At 41.0% G+C, this 26,482-nt stretch overlaps 1 protein-coding gene across 32 annotated transcripts in view; it reads left to right on the top strand.

Moving 5' to 3' along the window:
• The window catches only part of dlg2 (discs, large homolog 2 (Drosophila)), a 194,387-nt gene that overhangs the window by 152,633 nt on the left and 15,272 nt on the right, over positions 1–26,482 (top strand). For 18 of the 32 annotated variants that reach the window (XM_086160682.1, XM_086160681.1, XM_086160687.1 and 15 more), the window contains 9 exons: positions 3,867–4,036; positions 4,731–4,867; positions 6,458–6,602; positions 7,531–7,696; positions 14,798–14,857; positions 17,294–17,449; positions 19,985–20,141; positions 21,960–22,062; positions 24,561–24,605. In XM_086160682.1, the coding sequence (XP_086016808.1) occupies positions 3,867–4,036; positions 4,731–4,867; positions 6,458–6,602; positions 7,531–7,696; positions 14,798–14,857; positions 17,294–17,449; positions 19,985–20,141; positions 21,960–22,062; positions 24,561–24,605 (1,139 nt within the window). The remainder of the gene's footprint in view (positions 1–3,866; positions 4,037–4,730; positions 4,868–6,457; positions 6,603–7,530; positions 7,697–14,797; positions 14,858–17,293; positions 17,450–19,984; positions 20,142–21,959; positions 22,063–24,560; positions 24,606–26,482) is intronic. The other 14 variants (XM_086160686.1, XM_086160689.1, XM_086160693.1 and 11 more) reach the window with 7 other exon arrangements.

The raw sequence follows: 26,482 nt of genomic DNA on the forward strand, positions 1-26,482 counted from the left end.
TAAGTCTCAACATCCAAGTCACGTCAGTCAACATTTAATCACGCTTGAACCTCAACGGTTTCCACTCAAAAATTTGAAGAGTCCATTCGTTTCTGCCCGATGCGCAAATATAAATGTGCGGAGAGATGAATATCCAATCAGGTCATTAGAAAAATGAATAATTGTACATTATCCTTTTGTTTTCCTCCACTTTTCCGGGACTCTATCGCAGTGGCAGGAGCGCAAACTCATTGTGTCGGTCAATTTCTCTGCTGGCCCCCGCGGCTCGACCCGGCATAAAGAGGCAGGAAGTGGATGGATGGCCGATGTTTTCAATGAATATAAAACATTATCCGTAATTTGTACTTTCCAATTGAATAGAACAGTTCGTTCACGGGCACGGCTGAATAAATCGTGGAAATGTTGATCCGTACCCGTTAACGGTTTAGGGAATTGACACGGGCCCAGTCCATCTGTCTGGAGTGAACAAGAGCAATGTGGTTCTCTATTTATATGGAGTACACTTGTTATGAATTAAATCAATATCTCAGAAGTCTCATTATTCCTCTAGTTTTTCTTTTGTGTTTTCTTTTTTTTTTTAACAGTCTGAGATGTTCTCGGTCCTCAATGCACCTCCGCTGCTTTATTTCAGTTTCCCTGTCGGCGCATTTCTAAAGTTCAGCCATATAGTTTGTGCATTTCGTCTCCCTGTTATGTTTTCCAGCCTGATTTATTTGGTCTCGGAATTTCATTTTAGGTCCCTGTATGTTCCGCATAAAGCTCCACCTGCCTCCAATTCCCTCGACGGATGCAGTGCCCTTTGCTGCGTAGAAAAAAAAAATTCAAGATTCAATATTCAAAGCGTTTTTTGTCACATGCAGAAACGTGTTTTCCTGTACAGTGAAATTCCTACTTTGCTGTCAGCAGTGCATTTGGATATGTACTGATATGAGGAGTGTATTAGGATAGGATAGGATAGGATAGGATAGGATAGGATAGGATAGGATAGGAAAGGATATAATAGGAAAGGATGGGACGGGATAGGATAGGAAGAGTGTATCCTGCCTATTATTGTTAATTTATTTTATTCATTGCTATTTATTTTTGTCACTCTGTTTATATTGATGTGTAGTTCTAGTTGTGTATTTTTCACCCTCACTGTTCCCTGATGTTGTTTTCTGCTGTCTATTTATCTGCTGTCTATTTATTCGTGGATGTCTTGCTGTCTTCTGCTTCTCTATTTATATCTATAGTCACATTTATTTTTGACATTATAACTGTTACGCTGCTGTGACAAAGGAATTTCGCATGTGGGGATCAATCAAGTTAATCTTATTTTATTATAAATCTGATTATAGATATCAAAATTAACATTGGCAGTGCATTTGAGTCATTTGAGTGCAGCTTGGTGTGCAACTCACAAAGTGCAGGTGCAAAGATGAGAGGCATTTGAAGTGCAATTTAAATTGTAAATTTATGTTATATATACTTTGTCCTAGTTAGTCCTTCATGGTGTTAAATTAAGATTTCAAATAATTTGACAGTGCAATTTGAAGTACAATTTAAATTGTAAATTTATGTTATATATACTTTGTCCTAGTTAGTCCCTCATGGTATTAAATTAGGATTTCAAATAATTTGACACGTGTGATATGGCTTATGTTAACATCAAAGATATGTTTTAGGGAATTTACAAAATGTGACACTTGGAAATGGATTTAGAGTTTTGCACACATCGTCTCATTTTTTTTTTTTTTTTGGAAAACCGCAATGACGAACTGCGCCGGTTTATATTTCCCTGTGTTCCCTCTCAACAAGCAGATCCGCAGCATTACTGTCAGATCGCAGATGCTAGAGGCGAGCACAGTGCGCGCACGGCGTCAATCTGCAGCGCATCGCAGAAGGAACGGGCCAGGCATAAATCACACTTAGCTTAATTGATGCCCCCCCCCCCCAGGTGGGCAGCAAAGACCAATGTTTTATAGATGGAGGGGAAGTCTAATCTTTGTGAGGAGGGAGGCTTGATGGGGATTTGCTTTTCTACAAGGTTACAGAAGCCAGACACTCTTCCCGTGGCTGCCCTGGGACACTGAGGCAAAGCACTAAGCAGACTGAATGCACTGACTCGGCTTAACCGAGCGCCTGGAGCTTTTTAAGTGTAGCTCGTGGAAGCTGTTGTTTTGAGCGAAAAAAAAAAAAAAAAAAAGCGCGGAGGCAGTCGAGAGTGAACCCTGAATAACCCCGAAATGTTAATTATAAACCTGTTTTATACACTCTGACAAGTCAGGGCTGCAGACATTTATGGGGCAGACGTTCATTTATTCATGTTATTAGCTGTTTCTGAAAATAGCGATGAACGGTATCAATGCGAATCTCGTCTTTGATGCGGAGCATCAATGATTCAATGCCGACTTGAGAGGAAAAAAAAGAAATGTTCTCGAAAACGTGTTTTGGAAAATGATAAATCCATCTTTGATTGGCAGCTGATTCTGGCGGTTGCTATATTTTGCACCGTCGGGAGTCACAGTCCCTTTAAGAAGGAACGACGTGCGCCATCTTCTGTCTCCAGCACGGCAGCTTCATCCGCTTGGTGCTCACGCACCGAGGTGCATATTGATCTCGACTCCTCAAGAGTATATATTTTTGCAAATGTCAAGAGTTACCTGTATTGAAAAGACATATTGGATCCTCCTGAGGAAAACAAGGGTTTTCAAAAATATTGACGGCCTTCTGTTCTAAAGGTCGGTCGATTCTTTTAAACAAATCCAGCCGGGCTGCTAACAGGTTGAGAAAACAAAAATTCTGCGCGTGTGTGTGCAACTGTTGGGTGTCAGCAATCTGTACATCAAGTTTCCAAGTAAATTCAGGATTTTTATTTATTTTTTTTCATCGTATGGAGCGATTTCTTTGCAACATACACACTGCAATATTTCTCCAAAACAAGCTTTTGTGACAAAATTTAGAAATAGTGTTCAACTTATGAGAAATACTGCAAGGTCTGTTTGCACCATAATGGAATAAACACACTGCTGCCATATTGAGTCTTATTATATATCGTCCAAAACGATTCAAACGGACGCAGAATTAAAAGGAAGAAAACACTGAAAGTTTTTAATAAGTGATGTCAGAGGACATGATGTGTGAGTATTCGGATATTTTTCGCTCTGCTTCCTACAATTGTCTGTGTGTGTGTGTGTGTGTGTGTGTGTGTGTGTGTGTGCGTGCACGCGCTGGGTCCCAGCTGGTCCGTGTGAGTGCCCCCTCAAGAGAGATGTGTCCTTGAGTGCCAGGGTATGGATGTTTCAGTGGACACCTCAGGGAAATTCAAACTGAGCTGCTCACTGACTGATTTTTTCCTTTTTTTTTTTCTATTTATTTTTTTTTACACATACTTGTATGCTCGTCCAATTTCAAACACTCCGGTCGCCTGCCCCCCCCCCCCCCCCGCTCTCGTGTCACACCGCTGCACTAAAATGTATAACATGCAAGATCATGCCTCCAATCTGACACCCACGTACAAACACATGGGTCACCATTGAAAGTAAACATCATCTCCCACCAACAATAACACACACAGTCACCTCTGCTATCCAAATGTTTGTGCTTGTGTTTGTCCTCAGGCGCCATAGAAAATGTAGCCGCACGGATATGTGTGTGTGTGTGTGTGTGTGTGTGTGTGTGTGTGTTGCACACACATACAGAACATGTCATTTTTATTGCATGAAAGTCAACAGGTAGTATCTTAACTTTTGGAGTTTTGCGCAGCTGTTGCTGCGTCCGCAGAGCCATCCACGCCGGCAGTTTGTCGGAGGGTGAATCCGTGCGCTTAATTAGCAGCAATTATCGTCATCCTTCGTTGACACAAATTGGCACTCTTCTTCCGACAGAGTCAACGACTGCATCCTACGGGTGAACGATGCAGATGTGTCAGAGGTCTCCCACAGCAAGGCGGTGGAAGCCCTGAAGGTGGCCGGCTCCATTGTCCGTCTGTACGTGCGACGTCGGAGGCCGATGCTAGAGACCATCATAGAAATCAAACTCATCAAAGGACCAAAAGGTGGGCTGTCTGTCACACACACACACACACACACACACACACACACACACACACACGCACACATCAAGCAGACATAATGCAAATCAAATTTATTTGGAGGAAACAGCCAGTCTATTTACTTTCCAATTAGATTATCAAATTAAATTTAGTAAATGAAACCTAATAGGAATTATTAGATCATGCTTTTTTAATTTTGGCAGAACTGTTTTCTCTCTCTTTCCCAACGTTATTGAACAACCGCTGTTTTGCGATGTTGTTAAATCTCACTTTATATTCAGTGACACATGTTGTTTCTCAACTGCATGCGCATTAATGCTGTAATGCATAACCTACCATTTTGTAATAATAGATCAGCTGACAATGCAAAAGCATCATTTGATGAAAATGAGCAAAGCACAAATGTGAGTCCTCAAAAAAAAAAAGGGATCAATCGGAAGTTGGAGCCCGGTCTAGAAATGGACCGACGATGAATAAAGTTAATGAAACCGATGGCGTCCGGAGTTCATCGAGCTTGTGTTTGACAATAACAAGACTGTCACGTCTACCAAGCATCTTCCACCTTTAGGAGTTAAAGCAAAGATTATTTTTCCTAAAACTTGGAATCACAATCCACAAACAATACTTCAATATACTTTATGTACAATACATGTCCAGTGTCTTGTGTGGATGTCTGATATAAGCTTGTTGGACGCAGGACTTGGCTTCAGCATTGCTGGTGGAGTGGGGAACCAGCACATCCCTGGGGATAACAGCATATATGTCACGAAAATAATTGACGGCGGGGCGGCGCAGAAAGACGGGCGACTCCAAGTTGGAGACAGGTTATTAATGGTGAGTACCAAACACAAATAAGACACATCTTGTAGACTCCGGTCAGCAATCGTGGAGAAAAAAGTTCCTCGAAGCCAGGAATATCCAAAGTCCGGCCCGCGGGCCAATCACGGCCCGCGTTCAAATTTACAACGGCCCGCAGCCTCTGTCATAAAATCAATAATAAAATCTAACTCGGTTCAGCAGCCCGTTTTTCTATTTTGTATTTTTGATCTCAGTCTAAACTTGAACTAATAAAAAACACTGCATTTTCTCCCTTTTCAGGATTCATATGACCCTCAACGTTTTTTTCTTCTAAATAATATCGCTGTTCGTGTTATTTTCCTGTTCTCATGTTTTGAATTTAGATGTTCATAGTGAGTATTTAATAGCAAATAATATGTTTCAGCTGAACCTAGATATGTTACATTTTTTCAGACTTTTTCCTCATTTTCAGTGGTATTCATATATGAAAGACGAGTGATTTTGGTGAATAAAAAAATCAATTTGTTTTCCTTGTTAAGACATGAAAAGTATGCCATTTGGAATCAAAGAAAATCATGAATTAGTTCATTTGCATTTAATGTTAATGTCTCAAAGTGTCAGGATGATGAATGGTCAGCTCTTACCTCACCAAATATGGCCTTCTTTGCAAAAGGTTTGGACACCCCTGCTCTAAGCAGACCAAAAATGTAATAAATGATCATTCAGTAAAACTTCCTGCTGAGGACGGAGAGTGCGTCGAGTCTTTAATAAACCAAAGTAGAAATATTGATCAAATGCTAATGTTTTGTAGAAACAAAATGCTTCCTGTGCATTGTAAGGCAGTTCTGTAATGACCTTTATTCAATTCAGAAGTACTGTTGACTCTTTGCTGATACAGAGTTTAATCTTACATATACGAGTGGAAATGAATGATTTAAAGTTCAGCTTCCTTTCTAATGAAAACCGTGATTTTATGTATTCAGAATGCAGCTCTCATTTATTTAAAACGTAAAGTAAACATCTGAAAATGAAGAGACCTCAATTACCTTTTAAATATTGACATGTGACAGAAATGTCCTTATATATCGCTTTAAATATTTGGCTTGCTCAGGTTCAGAGGGACAATCATTTGCATTGAATGAGCCTATCAATCGACATCATGAGGTGGTGGGGTTCAGCCGGCGAGGCTCTTCTCTCACTGATGTCATCGGACTAATCCTGCTCGTGAATAATCTGTGATTAGATTTATTTTTTTTTTGCATTAATACAATTGTGCCTATGACGCAGTCAGAGAGCGATGGTTGGGCGGATCGGGTTACGCGGCGTACAATCTATTTCCCGGGATCATGACAGCAGGCTTCCCGCATCTTCAATCAAAATGATAACGGCTTGACGAAATGAGCGCTGATTGTGAAAACAGGCTACTTGTTCAGGGGTGGAACAGCCAGCCTTATCTCGAGGAGGGCGTCCTCCTTGCTTAACAAGGGCTTAATTTAATTACCTCCCTACTGGGGGAGTTCTCACCCGGAGGCCATCTGTCATAATCCGTTCCCCGGGAGGCGGGGTGTGCACGCCGGACGGGAACACGGCCTCTGAAACGGGAATCTGTGTGCTCGTCTGGAACAGGTGAACAACTACAGCCTGGAAGAAGTGTCTCATGAAGAAGCCGTTGCCATCTTGAAGAACACATCGGATGTGGTCTACCTAAAGGTGGGGAAGCCCACCAATGTCTATCTCTCAGATCCCTATGGACCTCCTGATATCACTCACTGTAAGTCACTCATCAGTTGACTGGACTTGTGCAGAATCATGTTTCCAAATTGTAGGAATGTCAAAGATTAGTCTACGCTTTTGCACGTGGAGGGTTTGCGCAATTGAAAGCAATTATATTAAGATTTTAGTATTGATCGCCTCAACTTGCATAAATGAATTCAAATGTCTAGGATCATATGGTTCATTTCGGTCCAATATTCCATATCCCTGTTTATATCTGTTATCAGAGCTAATTCTGCTAAACTTGAAAATTTGAGTGTATCTGCCGAGACACTATGAAAAATATGTCACTAAACTTAAATTGGAAAGGAAAACTGTTTCTCAATGCTATGCTATTTTCTCAGCTGCTTCTTGTTTTCGGTATTTTATGTATTGCATTATGCCAGAAATACGGGTTCAGCATAAATTTGTATTGACGTAAATCTGTTTGGACGTCAACAACGTTTGAATTTCCATAGTTTTAAGAATCAGATGCATGCATGATTGGAATATAGATTTGAATAGTTGGTATTGAATTTTTTTTAATCTTTTTATTAAGTGCATTTTAGCCAGTTTCATGCAGGATTCATAAGAATAAGAGTAAGAATAAGAACAACTTTATTTATCCCGAAGGAAATTGTTGCGCCAGAGTTTCAAGTAAAACATAACAATAATAGATAATAGTAGGAAGGAGGGAGACTAAGAAATACAAATAAAAATATAGAGTGTCAAAGTCAAGGGTATAAAGCGTTTCAAGGTCTTAAAAAGTACAAAGATTTGAACATTCCCTTCGGCTGAAGAAAGAGGAATTAAAAACTCAGGTAGGATAACACAGATTGAATGTACATCTTTGTATATATACTGTATATGTGTGCATTTGGAGTTGGCTAGCTGGGTTATTTGTTTGTAGCCGCCTCTGGTCACGAGCTGTCTGTCTTTTTCTGCAGCTTTCTCTCCAGCCATGGAGAATCATATCTCTTCCCCGGTCAACAGTGGCACTCTGGAGTACAAGTCTGGTCTCCCCCCTATTTCACCCGGGAGTTATTCCCCCCTCCCTAAGCACTTACTCGGGGAGGAGGATATAAACAGGTTGGATGGTTTTTCCTTCTTACGGTAATTACCTCACTTCCTACCAGACTACTAGATATGCAGGTAGACGTGTTCGTCCGCCGCGGCCTCACCTGTCGTGACCCCTGTTCTTGTGATTGTACATGTGAAAATTCAAAAAGGCACCGCAACTCCGTCGGGAGGAGTGATGCCATTTGAAAAAGGTCACGTGCTTGTCTTGTTTTGGTGATTTGTCCCATCACTGAGTGTCCCATCGCCGTCGGCGTCTTTCCGAAAATGTTTAAGGACCCGATCCTGCAACATTCCAGGTCAATCATATTTATGGACACCCATATTTATGATACCAGGGCCATTTGAAATTCATGGGTCTGCCGCCGTGTCGTATTTCTCCCGTGTCGTGTCGGCCGCTGATTTTCTCTTGTCCCCAGACAATGTGTCATTTAGCGCGGTCATGACGCATGGCTGCAAATCATCAATGCATCAAGTCATTGCCCGATGCGTCAGTGATGCGGGCGCGCCCGTGCCAACGCGTCGGAGGCTGTGATTAAACCGTTCGCTCCAATCCCTTTCTCTGCGATGAAAGTGCATTTTCTGTCTCGTTTGGCTGTTTCGCTCAACATTTTAAAGGTTACTTCAGGCCCGCCGGCGGGCGGAATGATGGATGACGTCGAGAATAAAAAGTTGTCACCGGTTAAATGAGATGTTTTTCACCATGTGTTGCTTTGCATACCTAACATAAGCAATGTACATGAAGCAACACAGTGGTTATTTTATCTGCACACTTTTTTCTTATATGTGTTTATGTATTGAGGAATGATGAAAAATACAGAAAGGGTGAACCTCAAATTAGCTGTGAAATTTAAAATCTTTTCTTAAAAGCGACTTCCTTTTCTGCTGAAACTATTAATCGGCCTGCACGGCCCGGTCTCAGCCAGACATTCGCACCTTCCCTCCTCGGCTGCCCTAAAACCTAATCCCTAATCCCAAAGCGGGCTTCCCCATGGCTGGCGACCAGTTTTCCTAGTTTGAAAGACCATTAACACACATTCACACTCTCGCACACAGTCATGAATGAGTCTGGTTATTGGCACGGACCCCACAATATTCATTCTAAATATAATATCTAATGTGATATGTTTGCAGTATTTACTTGAAATTAGAAAAATGACAGAAAATCAAATTTGTAAGACGGTACGGTTTTAAGTTTTTGTCTCTCTGTCAGCTTCCTGAAGCTTTCACATTCACACATAATTTACACCTAATTTCTCTGCGAGCCAAGCATTAATTATTAACACCGAAATGCAAGGTGGGTTTATATCACATTTGCATCCGGTACCCACCAGTCGGGGGTGAGAAAACGGATATGATATTGTGAAGATATTATCCTCGCACATTTAATTATCAATTATTTTGTACATCCGAAGTCTTTACAAGAGCCAAATGAAGATCCCAAATGAAGTTGCGGATGGCATGATTAATTTAAAATTAAACATTTTGCAAAGAGGCTCTACAGACCTGCGCTCTGCACAAGGAAAAACAATAATCCAGAATTAAACCTCTTTATTCATTCTGTTGTATGCATTTCTGATTTCGGAATTTTTGTACTGGACTCCAAAGCTTTCAACGTCGCTTGTTTTAAGTTTTCATCGGCAACGTTTTTAGCAGCAGCTAACGGTTTAACCGGGTACCCGTCCCGTCGGCAAACTTGAAACCATTTCCCTAAAAACCAGACACACACAAGAGGATGAAAAAAAAATATGCACTTTACATGTCATAATATTGGACAAGTTGGATCTATATATTTCATATTGCATTAATTTTTGTGTCATAAACCTCCACTAGCTGGGTGTTTGGTTGTGGCTGCAGGTTGTGTTTGGTGTTACTTTAAGCGGCACGCAATCGTGCTCAATCTACGAAGAACTATCAACTCATTTGTGTGATAACAGCAATTCAAAACCATGAAATTATATCATATTTTTGGTTTCATTTTGCAACAGTCCAGAGCAAAGGAAGGCGTCGAAAAGGGGTAAAGAAACAGGTTCGAGCAGGTTGGAACGAGTGGAGATGAAGATGTTGAGGTTCTCTAGGGAAGTGACGCGGACGGAGTCCATCAGAGGGACGGCACGTTCGATGTTTCGGAGATCCGGTCAGGTTGGGTCGCGTATAGAGGAGGGACGGTGAACATACTGGAAGACGGATGCTGGAATTGGAGCTGCCAAGCAGGAGGTCTTGAGGAAGACCAGAGAGATGATTTATGGATGTAGAAAGAGAAGATATGAAGTTAGTTCCAGAGATTAGGGTTAGATGGCGATGGTTGATTCGCTGTGGCGACCCCTGAAGGGAAAAAAAAAGCAGAAAGAAAAAGAAGTAGTTTCATTTTTCATTCTCAAGTCGCGCTGTTATCTTTTACTTTAGCAAAAAGCTTTCACCTCCCGGAGGGAAAAGAAGATCATTTCATAATGGGCATAAACTAAAGTTTTGTCCTCTGCTCACTGAATGTTAACAGAGCCGAACGCTCCCACAGCTGCTCATCAAACCAAAGGTTAGCACTGAGTGGCATCTGCTGTGTTTACTGGTGATATTTAACGGCATGAGAAGAATGACTGAGCCATAAAACAACGCGGGGACTGTTGCGAGGAAGAAGTGAATCCATCCAACCCATCTCGCTCCAGTGTTCTATCCCTCCATTGTTGCGTGCCGAAGCGGGAAGCGTTCTTTGTCGTCACACAGCATTTGGCAAACTAAAGACCATTAGAGCAATATTGCGACACTGTGATAACAAAAGCTCATTCCGAAGGATAACTGGAGGACCTCTTTGTTAAGCTTTGTTGAGTGAAGGATTAGTCTTCCATTCTCTTTGGAGTTAAGAGGTTTATGATTTGCTCTTGGCCAAGGTGGATCCCTAATAGCTTCTGAGATTACCACGCTGACCGCAAGTGTAGCACTCTGACAGGCAGCTTGTGTCACTGTTGTTTACCATGTTCTATCCAAACAGTTTGAGCAAACACTGTTGATACTGCTGCGGCTCTTAATGCGTCACCAGTAGGCTCCACGAGTATGACAATAAAGTGGATTTATCGCTTAAATGTCGAAATCCTCGAGTAAAAAAAATCCCGGAGTAGACGAAATAAATCACGTGAGGATGTGGTCGGCGTTTGTAGTTGTTCACTAAGGCTCAATTCAAAATGTGTTTTAGCTTCTTGTTACGGTTGAATGTTTGCGTTTTGACAAATCGACTGACTGCTGTGCGCATAAATGTTGCTTTTGCGTTGATTAAATTGTCAATTTTCCACGAATCATCCAAAAGAAGTAAATGTGACGACGAAACCCTTCACTTGACACCGATATGTGAGTTTATATTCCATCGACTAACCACCATTTACGCTTCACTTTTATTTAGACGTTTGCATTTGTTGGGAGTTTTGCTTTTATATGGCGCTAAATCATGCCACAGTTGTCTCGTGACTCTTTCCATGTAGAGCAGGGGTGTCAAACTCAAATACACACTGGACCAAAATTCAAAACTGGGACAAAGTCACATTGATATTTATTGGAAAAAAAAAAAACTTCCTCTAGATATAACAATGAACCTTTTCATATGAACAAGCTTTGCTTAAAAACTGAATATGGTGTTTCGTTTAATAATGTCGTCTAATAGTGTCGTCTAAAACAAATATTCTGCTTCCATCTGTAGTCTGCCTTCTTTTCACTATTTTTTGGAGGGGTAGCACTTTGCCGGTATTTGCATAAGGTCGCTATGACTACTGTCAACAGAGGAGAGGGCGTTTATGGGTCCTGTCGTGATTTTTGCCAAAACACCAGCAGCGCATTCTGGGATTTGCAGTATTAGCGGCACACGCGATGTAGCCAATAATACCGGCGGGTATAGTCATTTGATATGGCTTTGCACCCCAAATATAAGTACCCTGATGGCCAAATTTGGTTTGTGGGCCAGAGTTTGACACCCCTGCTCTACATCATAGATGTCAAACTCACTTCGGTCCGGGGGCCACATACGGCCTAATTTGATGTCAAGGGGGCCAAAGCAATAAAATCATAGCATAGTCACGTAGAAGTAACACGAAGTCCAAATATTTTCTTTATAAGTAATGAACTGCTCCTTTAAAAAATACATGATGAACAACCTGCAAAGAAAAGTTAGTGCAATTTCAACAACGCTATGCATCAGTTCTGTCTTCTCATTTCTCAGTGCATTTTGTTGTATTTTTCGCCAGGGTGAGTCGCACCGCGGCACAGAAACTTGTTGCATCCACACCAAGCGTACGGATTTCTTTTTAACCTCAACGGACAAATAAGAAGCGGTCCATTTTTCTCAGAAAACCCTACACTCCGTGTCCACTTTTCTCTTCATACTGTTTAAGGTGTCAGGGGCCAAAGGAAAAGCAAAATGCTATTTTGTTTCTAGTCAAAATGCTAGTAATCATGCTATTTGCAGACCTGGAAGAGTCACACAGTGTTGTGCCATGTTGCTAACACTGACTAAAACAATGCGCCCTGAGCAGACAATATAGGAACTTATTTTTAAAAGATTGTTTTTTTATGTATTTTTTCAAATAGATTTATTCCATGTGTTGGATTGGACCCCCCCACCCACCCCCGGTGGGCCGGTACCGGTCCGCAGGCCGTACGTTTGCCACCCCTGATGTAGAGCAAGTCCGGACCAGTGAGAGTGAGCACGAGAAACGAAACAATGCCTTTTTCTGGTGCATAAACCTTGGAGAGAGAGGACAGACAGATAAATAGCAAGAGGGATAGAAACAGAAGGGGCGCTACCAGTTACATGGTAACCGCTAACATGAGAAAATAGAAGACAATCATCCATCCAATCATAGATTTAATATTCTTTAAAAAAAAAATTACAGTTGCGGAAGCCTTGTGAGACAGTGCAGTAGAATGACGTAGTTTATCATTTTTGTAAGTGACATCAAGCTCCGGACCTTCCATTGCAGCAAGTGCATCTTTGGAGCCAGCAGTCGACGGAAGAATTTAAATAATCATACAAATATGCACTCTCACGTCTGCGATAATTGTTACCGAGGCATCTTAATTCATTAGCCTTTCAACACATTCATCCACAGCAAAACGTGCCCTCCCACAGGGGCATCTTTCATGTCCACGTTGCCCATTTATGCAATGTTTTTCTGGTCCACCGACCACTCAGAGTGGTCACGTCCACCTGAGCGGCAGCGTTGCTCGAGCTGGATCTCCTGCTCTAAATCAGGGAAACTAACGCTGGAGAAAAAAGGCCAGCTTTTAGTCAAAGTAAAAGCGGTGCTGGTGGGTGTGTGTGTGTGTTTGGGGTTAGGGTGGTATGAAGCCATTAAACACGTTTGCATGAAGATGTCCTGCGGAAAGAGGGAGAATTTAACGTAGAACAGCCATCGTTTATTTTATTGAAAGTGCTTTTGTGTCAAGCAGAGTCCAAAGATACCTCCCGTTTTTCAGGTCTTTTTGAAAAGCACTTTGGAGGGGAAAAAAAAGGAATGCGAATTTACAGAAATGCAACAAGTAACTGATTATGATGCAGATATTCCATGTTTTGATCACTGCAACAAACGCTCCAGCATTCACAATGACACATCGTTCACAATGACGCCGACCGCACCATTCTTAGGATGCCATCTCTAGCAACCGACCGCGAGGGTGCTCATCAGCTCGACATTTATATGTTACTATTTGGCCCTTCAGTTAAACTATATGCTACTTATTACCTGGATTTTAGCAGCTTGCAAAGTAGCAACAGCCGCATTTGACCCACTTTCACTTTATCTGCATAAATAAACTTCACCTGATTTTCACCAGTTCGTCCTCAAACTAGAAACGTTCTGTAATATTTCTTTTTGTTTTTCACGACTTTTAAAGAGTTCACCATCTCGCTTACCTTTAGCCAGGCGGCTGTATCCACCCATGGGTTAGCATCGTCGCTCGAATGCTACGTACGTTTGTAAGATGAGGAAAAAAAAATGAAACCTCTCTAGTGTTTGAACTTGTGAAGCTGACTGAGGTAAAAATCTGATGAATCAACGACGTAATGAGATGAGCCAGACCAGCTGTGCAGTCAGCTCTCCAAACGGCACCTTCGGGTCCTCGCAAGGTTGCCGCATCTTAGTCTGATGTGAACTGACTGGCTGTGTCAGCTCAGCTCATCGCAGTAGGAATGACTCAGCCAGAGAAACAAGCCAACTGTCAAGACCTGCCTGTCGTCCGCATCTCATCGGTGGGTTCGGTCTTCAGACCCCGGGATCCACAGATGGTGGCACTTTTTTAATATCTTCAAATACAATACAAGCTTTTTTTTTTTTAATCATAACCGCTGATGCGTCTTATACCTCAACTGCGCACTCTTCGAAATCGTCAACATTGTCGTCGTTGGCGCACAAAGATGTCCGTCGCCAGCTTTGTTGATAAGTTCAGTGAGCCACCCTTATCTGTCTGGTCACCGTATACGAAGAATAAATTTAGCCTCCCGTCTCAGGAAATTTGTGAAAATATTTCCATATTTGTATAGGAATGTAGGATATTTAATCCCAGAGGAAAGCGTGTGTGGCTGTAAGGTGGGATTGTGAGTAATTAGTTGGTGTGTTATCAAAAAACTGCAGCTCAGTATATCCGTCGATTCCAATCTCATCTGTGAAAGTATGACTACCGGCCACACGTTGTCAGTGCCCAAACACCCACACGCAGACCAGCATCACACACACACACACACACACACACACACACGCCGTCTTCCAATCTCCAAACATGTTGCACATGTATACTTCGGTGAACACACTTGAACTCCCATCAGCTCGCTAACCGCACACACGCTGACATTTTCACCTCACTCACACTGATTTCTCCTCTTTTTTAATCCAAAACTATCTCAGTCATTCTAAGTGGTTTGGCCCGGTGTACTTGCACGTACGCCGAACATAGCATGCCATCTCCAGGATGTTTTTTGTTTCATCTGATTGAGTTGTATTGCTCCGTAGCACGCTTCTCACTGTGTTTTTGCCCTCAGTATTTTCACTATGTTGTCGTTGTTGTTATTATTGCTCAGTTCATTGGAAGCGTTGGAGTGTTTTATGGTACTGCGGGTGTCATTTGATTGATTTTCAAAGGTTTACTCTCCCGTCTTATTAGAAATTCCTCGCTTGATGAAGGGGAAGGTCACAGGTTTGACTCCCAGCACTTCCAACTGAGGTGAGAATTTATCTGCGACCTGCAGTTCTGCCTGCTCTGCATGTTTTGCATGTTGGCATTGCAAGGATTGCATTTCTTAGAATCAATTTGTGAATAATCTACGACACGAGTAAACCTTTCTGTTTTTTTTTTTTTTGTTTTGAATCGTGGAGCATGTTCTGAGAACCCTCGATTGAATGTTTCTTCTATTGTGCCATGTTTTCCCTGAAATAGCTGTCCTCTTTATGCTACTCTGTAGCTGCAAACTGTAGTTATATTCACAAACAATCATAGAACCAATCGGACAAAAACACGGAACGTCAAGTATAGATAAAAAATGATAAGTGGTCCTAAAATTGGACAGGGTAAAATTAGCATATATCTGTTACAGCCTCATGGCATAACTTTTGCAGAATCTACTCCTCTAAATTTGCACTGAAATACATAAAATGTGATTTTTGTGATTTCTAATGAATGCATTCATTACACAATGTCACATTTGTGCAGCGGGGAAAATTAATTTAAAGGGACCTTGAAGTTTACCGAGCCCGCTGCCGACATGAGACAAGGTCTTGTGAGTTTGGTCAAAGAGCAACCGGCGTTGTTTGACAAACGGAGCAACCGGTTTAATGATAATATTCATCTAAAGATCAGCCAGTACATTAGTTTATTTATGCATTATTGTCAAATGCGGGACATACCAAAGTCACATAATTGCTGTAGAAGGTAAACGTGTCCGAGGGCTATTTCTGAAGTCATAAAATATGCAATGCAAACAAGGGAGGGGGGATTAGAAGATGAGGGGAGCAAAGGCAGGCGAACCAACTGCAGCTATCAACTGCTATTAGACGTCTCCTCCAAGTGAGAGGCTACTTCCTGTCATTTTAGCAATACATGCAGTTCACTTTGCTCCACTCCCAGATGTGCAAAGACCTTAAAAAGAGAGTGCCTCTGTAATAATGGCAAAAACATTTTTTTTTTAATTGTTTTCTTTTGTTTTTTTTGTTTGTTTTTTTATCTATTTTTTTTTGGCTGTCATGACTATATCTAAATACTTGGGGAGTTTATATGTACTACTATAAAAGTAAGAGATAGGATTGGTATTCCGCCATGTTAATTGTTTGGGGCAGTAGCGCCATCTATTGTGGACTTTTGTAACTTTGCTTTTATTCTATTCTGAAAAATAATGCCAGGTCACATATAACACGGGCAGTGATCCTTGCAGTATAACGACAAAGCCTTAAAATGCATGGCGTGCGTTCACAACCTCAACAGAGAACTTTTGTATAATACATCTATAAAACCAAAAGAGAGCTTCAGGCTCATGGCTCTAATTTCAGCTCTCATTTTTAGATGGTTTGTTAACTTTACATGCAATATTTTGGCACGATTAGTTTTTTCCCCAACATATTTAAGACCTTTGTTTCCTTCGGTAGGTTGGTCTTTATGACTAGTATTAGTCATGAGTGCACAGTTTTTGGGCTCAACAATGCATTGACACGAATCCCTGGGTGACTTGAGTCAGCTGCGATACAACCCTGATTTATCATTGCCTCCCTTGGAGCAAAGGGGAATTAAATGTAAATGATTTCAAGCAACTGAGCTTTATTTTGACCAATGCTGAAATAATGATCCGCAAATAAACGTGGCACATCCGTGACATATCATGGGAGCACGGCAGAAGGAAACTGCATATTTTATGAGCCGCAGCAGCTCTGCCTGTGCCGTCTGCGGCCGCGATCGTGTGCCGGTTTGCACAGAGGAAATGAAGATCCACAGCAGTCGTACAGGACTGTCTCAGAAAATTAGAATATTGTGATAAAGTTCTTAATCTTCTGTAATGCAATTACAAAAACAAAAATGTCATACATTCTAGATTCATTACAAATCAACTGAAATATTACAAGCCTTTTATTATTTTAATATTGCCGATTATGGCTTACATCTTAAGAAAACTCAAAAATCCTATCTCAAAATATTAGAATATCACGAAAAAGTAATTTTCGTTTTTTTAATTGCATTACAGAAGATAAAGAACTTTAACACAATATTCTAATTTTCTGAGACAGTGCTGTATATATACATATATATATATGCAATGAGAATAGTTTGTGGAGTTTATAAAACAATAAATACCAAACCCTATCGGGTTCCAAGCTATCAAGTGAGAGGGTAAAACAGCAGATTCCATCGTGTGAAAACAAAAGTTATTACCTAAGGTATTATGATCAGGCAGCTTTTTGTGTTTAAAACGTAGTGTGACAAGTAAAAAGCCGTCTATGTGTCATCGTACATCCGACTGCTCTCAAGCTGTGTCTCATGCAACTTTATTTCCATCCTTCTTGCTGTCCTCCATCTGTGTCACTCCCATCGTTTTTGTCATCCCGAGTCCCTTCAGCGCATCCGCTCCCTGTCTGGATACTAACCTCTCTGCTCTTGTCTTTCACCCCACTGTAGGCCGCCTGAGCCCGTTTACAGCACTGTGAACAAACTATGTGACAAAGCACCCTCCCCCCGACACTATTCCCCCGTGGAGTGTGACAAAAGCCTACTCCACTCCGCTCCCTTCCCAAACTATCACTTAAGCCTGTTCCCTGACTTGGACTTCACCAGGTACTTGGCACCATGACCACCTCTCTGCACTTCACCTCTGCGTCCCCGTCCCCGTCCCCGTCCCCCCCCCCCCACGCCATGTAAATGACATTCCTTCCTGCAAAAACCCATCCCTTTAAGCCACGTGCATCTCGCTTGCGTATTCTCTCACCCGCTTTCCCATTCCATCCCGTTTATGTCTCGGTTGGGAACGAATTTTCTGGAAAAAAAAAAAAAAAAAAAAAGTTCCTCATTCCACTTCCTCCACTTCCTCATTCTGTAAACCAGTGACAGCTACGGTATATAAATCAAGGTTACCTCACAGTTGGAGCTTGAAAAGACAACAGCCCTCATTTAGCGGAGAAATGAATAGAATAATGGGGATGCATTTATTTTAAGGCAAATTTTGGCATTTATTAATATGGACAGAAGTGGAGAAAATTATTTTATGACCTTTTCTGGGGCAATTTTCCATTTGAGCGTGAAATCCGGTGCAGACATTAACCTGTAGATATACGGAAAATAGAAAGAACATAATCAACAAGAAATCTAAGGTAAATCTACCTCTGCTTTTTGTGTTTCCCTGCTCTATATCCTTTATTTTGCAGCGTGTCTTCTGGTTGACCCGGTCATGTTGCAGCAGCGGGTCTCACTGCATCACCAGACAATAAGGGTTCACTACTTTGGAACTTTACATCTCTGCTGTCTGCATTTCTTCAAAAGCTGCTGTTCAAACGTGGTTAGATTTGGTGCTTTTACATGTCGGGAAAACAGCAATCGTTGACCGGCCATTAAATCATTAAGAATTAAGACACTATGCAGCATTCAACGGTCATTTCTTGGTGATCATCATTTTTTCACATCGCTCAAAGGCCGGTAACTGAATCACTTCCTGCCTCCACCCTTATAAAAGTAAATAATGACTCTTCTAAATATAATAGCGTTTTATACTGGGTTACTTGCCCATCTCCACGAAGGTCCTCATCAAAATTAGAAAACAATCATCACTTTTTTGTGCTACAACTGTAGATATAGGTTCTCACTTTTTTCAGTTTTCATAATTTTTTAACTGGATTGGTCTTTATCACCTTAATCCAGGGGTGGGCAATTATTTTGGCTGGCGGGCCATATTTCTTATTTAATTTTTATGCACAGACCAACTCGGTGAACAAAGAGAAAATTGCAATTTAAAAATTTCAATTTTTTTGCCATTTCATTTCAATTTTAAAATCTTTAATAATAATATAAATGTACTGACAGACATTATTTTGAAAATAAGTTTCTAAATTCAATATCGACTGAAAATACTTGTGAAAATATTCAAAGAAAATAGTTTGGCGGGCCGGATAAAATGCGCAGGTCTGCTCTAATCTAATGCTCTGGTCATTTAGTAATTTAACTCGGAAAAAGTAGCATCAAATAACGACATGTTGTATTTATCAGGGTCCAAATACACTTGTGAGGTACCTGAACGTCAACCAACTTATCGCCAGATATAAAGAAGGTTAAACAAGAATCCACATCATGTGGCCTGTTGCTTTTTCCCAGTTTGAAAATATTATTGTACTTCAAAATAGATTCTACTAACATTTTCAGGAAATCATTTTTCAGAAATTTTCCGAAGTAAATGGGTATTGTTTATGGGCAGTGTAATTGCTGTTAACTTATGAAATGGTCTCTTCAGACGCTGCGCTCTCTGGTGCTGATAAAACTGTCTTGGGTTACACCAGGTTGTTAAAATTAATGAAGTAGAAAAAAATAATTGTCATAATTTTGATACGTCTCTTTTGGCTGACTCATCTACGGCTCCTCTATGTTTTATCATGGTAAACAAAATTTGGTCTAAATAGAGCCTTATCAGCTCATCGATCATTTTAAAGGATTAATAAATCAAATAAATGTTTTTTTTAATATTTGAAAAAAACTCTGTCCGACTACTTTTGCTCCTCTCAAATTGAAAAACAGCCCCTATTCAACCAGCAGATGGCAGTAAGCTACTGAGCTTCATCATGAAATCACACTTTAGTAAGCAGGAGGGTTGAATGTTGCTACTTTTGACAATTTATTTAATCCACAATGTACGTTTTCTCGTTATTCAAAAGTGCACAAATTATGTTTTCCTTAATCTGTCGTCTCCAAATGAAGAGAGATGAATGATGTCTCTAGATATGACTGTACTTTCAAAATAACTCGACTTCTATTCAGGAGCCGTGACCTTTTGTTTACGTTTCTACACATCTTATGCACCATATGCATGTATGAGAGGGAAAAAAAACCTGTGTGAGTGTGTGTACGAGTGTGTGTATGAGCATGTGACAAGGTCGCTTTTCCGTTCAAAGTGAATCGGGGACAAGAGATCCTAAGTAGAGCACCATCCCCCAATGGAGCTCCGGCGGTCTTTGGGCTCTGCCGCTCGCACAAAGCTTCAGCGAGGCTTCCGTCGACGCAGCTTTTTAAGAACCGGGGTTCAATTCTCTGTCCGCCGCCACCTGAGCCAAAGATGCTTAGACACAGCGACTCTCCCGAGCTGATGTACTATCTGAACTGCCTGTACAGGGAACCCAGGAAGGTGGTGCTTCACAAAGGATCCACAGGCCTGGGCTTCAACATCGTTGGCGGCGAAGACGGCGAGGGGATCTTTGTTTCCTTCATACTGGCCGGAGGACCTGCCGACCTGAGTGGCGAGCTGCGGCGAGGTGACCAGATCTTATCGGTGAGCACGCGTGCGACTCCTCGGCCCTGTTTGAAAGATGTAAAAACCCTTATCCATGTTGGAAAAAAAAATCCTAGATTGGAAGGAGAACAAACAATGGCTCACAGATTATACAATCACAATCTGGATTGATCATTTTGATTAAAATGTATATATATATATAGAGAGAGAGAGAGAGAGAGAGAGAGATTGCCATGTCGACTCAATAATTAACGTCCAAATGTCACAGGCCATGTGCTGAATTAGTGGCTGTTTTTTTTTTAAGAAAAAAAAAAAAAAAGCCCAAATCCATTAAATCATTAATAGCTCAATGACTCGGGAACCGTTCCAGTATTATTTTCAAGATGGTTGACGGTCTGACAGACGTCGGTCACCACAACTCATTTATCCCACGCATCCATTTTCACGGACGCCGTGTCTTGTGAGGTTGAATCTAAGTGGCGTCCCTGGTACAGGTGCAAAACCAGCAGTTGTACTCAGATGTGGACCAAATAAACCAGGTCAAATCCATCTCGTCCTTACTTAAATACCGGATTGTTTTGTTTGGATTTAAACCTGGATTTAAACCAAGCTGCTCTGTAAACTCGAAAGATACAACATTCGACGGGCTTTGGAGCCCAAATTGAAGATAAACACGGTCGGATAATATATGAACTGATAGGAAAGTAATACAAAACACGGGAACCCTCATCCAGCCGCACCCATCAGACCGACAAGCAGAATAAATATTCATACGTGTCGTGAAGCTATCGGCGTACGTCTGCGGGGGTGGAAAGTATTTTCCCATCACTTCTATGAGGGTTCACTTCCATCGACAAGCTTCTTTTCTTTAGTTTTCTTTCGGCGAATGCTCAACTGCAATATACTTTGGTCGCTAATTGCGCATGTTTACATCCCACACAGCAGCGCCAACCTTTGCAACAAATCATAGTGCCTCACTCCATTGGGTGTTAAATCAACAGAGCCGTGTCTGACAGTTAATTTGAATCCAATCAGCTCATCAGTCTACCTTGATGAATGCACGCACTTTCTAACCGTGGCCTGGTTTTCGAGGCTAACAATAACTTCCTCTATCTCTCCCTGACTGTGCACACACTATCTTTTCTGTCTGACACGCTTCTCTTAATTTTTTTTTTTTTTTTTTTTACCAAGACCAAACCGAGTTTGAAATCCAATTATCCTCTGAAGTGAAGAAACTCACAAACAGACAAAAGCGCCGCTCTCCTGCACATTATTCAAAGCAGTGCATTTCTTTATTCATTCACTGCAAACATAATATTTATCTGAGAGATACCCTCACACACACACACAGTGTTAATATTTATTTTTTATTTCAGCGTCCTAATTGTGCTGACTAGTGGAAAAAGCCTGACTTCAAATGAAAATAATTATACAAGATGCCACCTGAAATCAGATGTTAGATCTGAAAATGTGATTAAAAAGCCTTCTCGCAAAATTCCGTATGGCGAGGGTCAAACATTCAGCTTCAGTCAAAAGGTCAAAAAATATATTTTTGACTGGTGAAAGACTTGAATCAATTATCAATTTGATCTATTTAATATTTAATAATAATTTATAATTTAATAATAATTTTAATAATATTTAATAATTTAATTTAATAGGTCTTAAAATCCTGTTTTTACTACACTTAGCACTAAAATGTGGTATTTTTAAGGTATACAATAATGCCTAATTCAAAATTTTCATCCTTTTTTTTTATTCGCTATCCTGACAGTTTCGCACACACACACACAAAGACTTGCGGGGTTGCAATAAGTGTCAAAATTCTTGAAAAATCAGTTTTTCCGTTTCCCACAGGTGAATGGGATTGACCTACGAGGGGCAACACATGAACAAGCAGCAGCAGCTCTGAAAGGAGCAGGACAGGTGGTCACCATCATCGCACAGTACAGACCAGAAGGTTAGGCTGTGTGTGTGTGTGTATGTGCGTGTCTATGTGTGTGTGTGTGTGTGTGTGTGTGTGTGTGTGTGTGTGTGTGCACTTTTTTTTGCCATGGTTGCAATTGTCTGTAACCAAAAAACTGTTTAAGTAGCGCATTCAAATGGCCTTTTAGCACATCTAATAACCTCTCTTTATTTTTGTTTTCAAAAAGCTGCAGTTTTTAGAGGTGTTTTAATTTACGACAATTTCCAGACGGTATTTTTAGCAGGCTCGGGTCCATTTTATCCCCCTCCTTCGGTACCGACTGAATTGCTTGATCCACCTGAATGTTTGATTTGGGGGAAAATAACTCCCATACCCGTGTCGTTGCCTCTGCCCCGAGGAAGTTCTCCTTCTGACTGTTATTAAGACGCTCTGTGCTCGTTCTCTTTTTCCAATGAAAATATGAAAAACATTAAAAAGACAATTACTCTGCTGCCAACTTAATTCCAAGACAATTTTCTGGTATGAAATGGGCTTTTGAATTATTCTCTTTTGCGTGGGATATGATTAAAGGGTTAGGTCGATTTTATTTTTTTGTTAACTTCCACCGTACTATAGACTACTTCCTCTCACACAGGAAGATTACATAGTAATTATTATTATTTGCATTTGCACTTAGGAGACTATGAATATCTATAATAAAATAAAGGGGCTGTATTTTTTCTGGATATGAAAAACTGCAATTTACTATTTTGTGATCATGATAGACAAGGCAGTTAAACAGGTCAAATAAAATAAGCCATAAGTATTCAGAAGGGACCTGGTGATGATAAAGATTACTGTACGCGACCATGATATTCATATTATTCATTAGCTCTGCATTCAGTGTGGATGAAGCTCTTACCACTCTGATGGGGATCCATCCCATCAGGATGCAAATGTTGGTGACAACATCTGCATAAGGTGGAACAAATAAATCGCCGGTGTCTACGGGATCCCCGTAGACATTTGGGGATCTTTACCTCTTTGTATTGTTTTGTTTCTGATCGATCGCAGGGTTGTTTGGCTTTTGGTTTTCTCGGAACATCGACTGCTTTGGGACTCTAATGCTGCTCCGTCGACGTTCTCAAAGTTCTTCAAACAGTAATGGCACTGTTTGAAGCGCATACATGGGATTTCATGAAAATAAGTGGCTTCCTTACTCAATTGCATCCGCCCAAACATTGCACCCATCCATGCAGGCCATGTTCATGCTAATTCCAAACCACCAAAGGCGTTCTGACAACCCTCTTTATTTAACGTGTAATGCATCAGACAGCTTTGGATGGTTACTGTGCCTCCTCTAATTAAGATCAACATTAGATGGATCTACTGCAGGGCAAAAATCAAAAACTCTTCAGTCTCTTTCACTCAGCCATTATTTTTCCTCAGCTAAGAAACTAGTTCGTAAAAAAAAAAAATTGAAAAAAAAACTTTTCTTTAATAAGTCAAGGCCTCTCTTCTCCATTTTTCTAAAGGGTTTCTTTGGCAAAACATGATCAAAGTGAAGAAGTTTGTTTCTTGTGTACATTTCATCCATTCAGATTTGACTTCACATAAGAAATATGAGAACACACTGAAGATCCTTGCTCCACTAATATTATTGACCTGTTGTCAGTTTTAAAATTCCTTTTCGTCTCAGCTGCAAAGCCCCCTATAATTATGTCAATAATTATAATAATATGATAAATATGACAAACACCAGCTGCAGATGCACTACTCAAATGTAGGTGACACATTCAGAGTATTAGACTAAACTGACGTTCACATCAAACAATGTGGATGTCAACTGGCCTCGAAGGGACTTTGAGAGCTGGATAAAATAAGATAAGATAAGATAAGATAAGATAAGATAAGATAAGATAAGATTTATTGTTCCCCATCATGGAAATTCCTTCGTCAAAGCAGCGTAACAGTTATAATGTCAAAAATAAGAAAAAATTAAATAAATACGAATATAAATATAACTAAAGAGACATTAGACGACTGGAGATAGCAAGACATCCATGAATAAAAAGACAGCAGGGAGAAGAACAACAGCAACAACATCAGGGATAATAATGGACAACATAATGGAACGGTCAGGGCGAAAAAATATACAACCAGAAGTAAACGTCAATATAAATAGAGTGACAATAGCAATGACAAGAATATAATAAATAAACAAAAATAGATAGGATGCATGCGGCCTGGGAACATCAAGGATAAGACAGACAGCAGAGTTAAGACATGACATGTGAATGGGTGAGGTAGTGAGTGGGGTATGGTTGTGAAATACACTATATAACACTATTACTAGAAGCATTATAGGCTGCCTTTTCCCAAACGTTCATTTTTTTGAGCCGTCAATGAAGCACTTATTGGGTTTCAAATTTGACATATCATTCTAGCTTTGTTCCCTTCTAAAGTTTTACCCTACAGAAGACCCGTCGGGCCTTGAATCCCACCTCCCCGCCCTCAGGGACTAACAACTGCTTTCTTTTCTTACCCATCAGAACTTGCTCTATGCTCACCTCGACGGGCACCTTCTCCAGCACCAGGTTTGTGCCAAAGGCACCTGTGGCTGCTCTGAGCATTAACCACATTCACTGAGTGAATGCAATCACAAGCAGTCTGCTCACTCCTCCTCACCACACACTCTGACACACACCTGACCCTTTTCCCTTCCCCACCTGTTTGACTCACGCCTTCGCTGCATATGCCTCGTTCAAACCCCTCCTGATGACGCCCTCTGTTCCCGTGGTCTCGGCTCGTGAAACCTTCAGATTTTCTTCCCGCCCGCCAACCCCCCCCCCCTTCCTTCCCTTCCTCCCCTCTTTGAAAATGTCACGAAATTCTATGTTCCTTTTATTTTCTGGTATAACGAGTGTGTGCCAAACAATTATGCTTATTGCATGGTAAAGCCTGAATGTGTTGCAACTCAGTGTAATGGCTTTAGAATGCATTTATTTTATATGACACCGGTATAAATGTACCTTGCGTGCTTTGTTTTTAACAACTACGTTTAAATTCATTTATAGAGCCGTGATGTGCGACGCATTTTATGCAGATGCTCAGAGAACCAGAGCGTAAACGCCTGACAACACTGGGCAGGAAAAGCAAACCTGTAAATAACAGAGCTGGATATTTGTGTTTACAAGTTTTTAGAGGAGGAGAGAGGAGTCCTGTCTCTCCGATACTGATGCTCGGGCCTAAAACCTCTTCATCTCAAACTAAATAATCACATATGAGCAAGGGCTACTGTTCCAAAGTATGGAGTACATTTGAAAAAGTAATTGCTGCTGCGAGAATTCAAAGGTGGGATGGCAGTGAACATCTAGTGTGGGTCCAACACACCCACGTCTAAAAGGTTTCACGTTTTCTTCTGGTTGTCTTTGCAAGTAGACAGTGCATTGAGTTTCAACTCCAGGTATTTAGACACGTGCGTGATCAGCTCCTCCATGATGGTTCTGTAATGCCCACTCTTCTACCGGCTGAAAGTTCAGTCCCGTGACCTGCGTGCAACACGCAATATTCTTGTTTGTACATGTAGGAGCGACTGCTTCCCACTTCAGCCGCAATTTGCTGTGATGCCCTTGTTTAAGCGATTGAAGGTGGTCAATAACCAAGCAGCTTAGGCATGAGCCAGCCAAGTTCACACATAAGCCTTGAAAAGAGAGGGTTTTAGAGATCATGTTCTGTGCTTATAACCAAATCAGATGTTGGTACTGAAGTTGGACATTGATGTCCAGTAATAATGACCGTCAAATCCACTGATATCCAGGGGTTGCTGACACCTGATGGCCCGTAGAAGGGGGCGGTGACTCCAAATTCTGTCCAGCTGTTATCAAGAATGGGTTCAAAAAGCTAAGATTGGTTTACGTAAATGTGGTCTAGGTTTAAATTTACAGTTCGATCAGTATGCTACTTTTTCTACGATACTATTAGCCTGGAAGAGATCTAAGGTCATCCAGATCGGCGTGTATTCCATGCAGCTGGCAGGTTGTGTATGGCTATCACATGGCTAAAGATGCTATCATCTGCATAAAAGCTGCCGAACATGGAATATTTACAAAAAAATATCACACCAAAGAAGTGCCAGTAAATATAAGGTGAATAATTTTGGTACAAGCAGAGAAACGTTTAGGACTAACATGTGGACAGAAAATCGCTCTGCTAAATAGGTTACAAACCACCTTGCTTGGTTTCATCTCGACATTTCTGCCGACCGATCCCGGCGATGTTTGGAATATCATAGTAAGATGAAGCTTTCTGGCGTTAGAGCAGCTAATCTGTTTACTTTTTGTCTCCGCCCCTGTGCAGCTTATGAGCAGCCACAGGAGAGAGAGAGAGTGAGAAAGAGAGAGGGAAGGCGGGAGGGAGAGTGAGGTGTTTCCCTTTCTCCATTTAGTGCTGCTCGTGGCCGAATTACATTGTT

The sequence above is a fragment of the Fistularia commersonii genome, chromosome 15, assembly GCF_037954325.1.
Source record: "Fistularia commersonii isolate RoL2024-O1a breed Wild chromosome 15, RoL_Fcom_v1.0, whole genome shotgun sequence".
Classification (NCBI taxonomy): domain Eukaryota; kingdom Metazoa; phylum Chordata; class Actinopteri; order Syngnathiformes; family Fistulariidae; genus Fistularia; species Fistularia commersonii.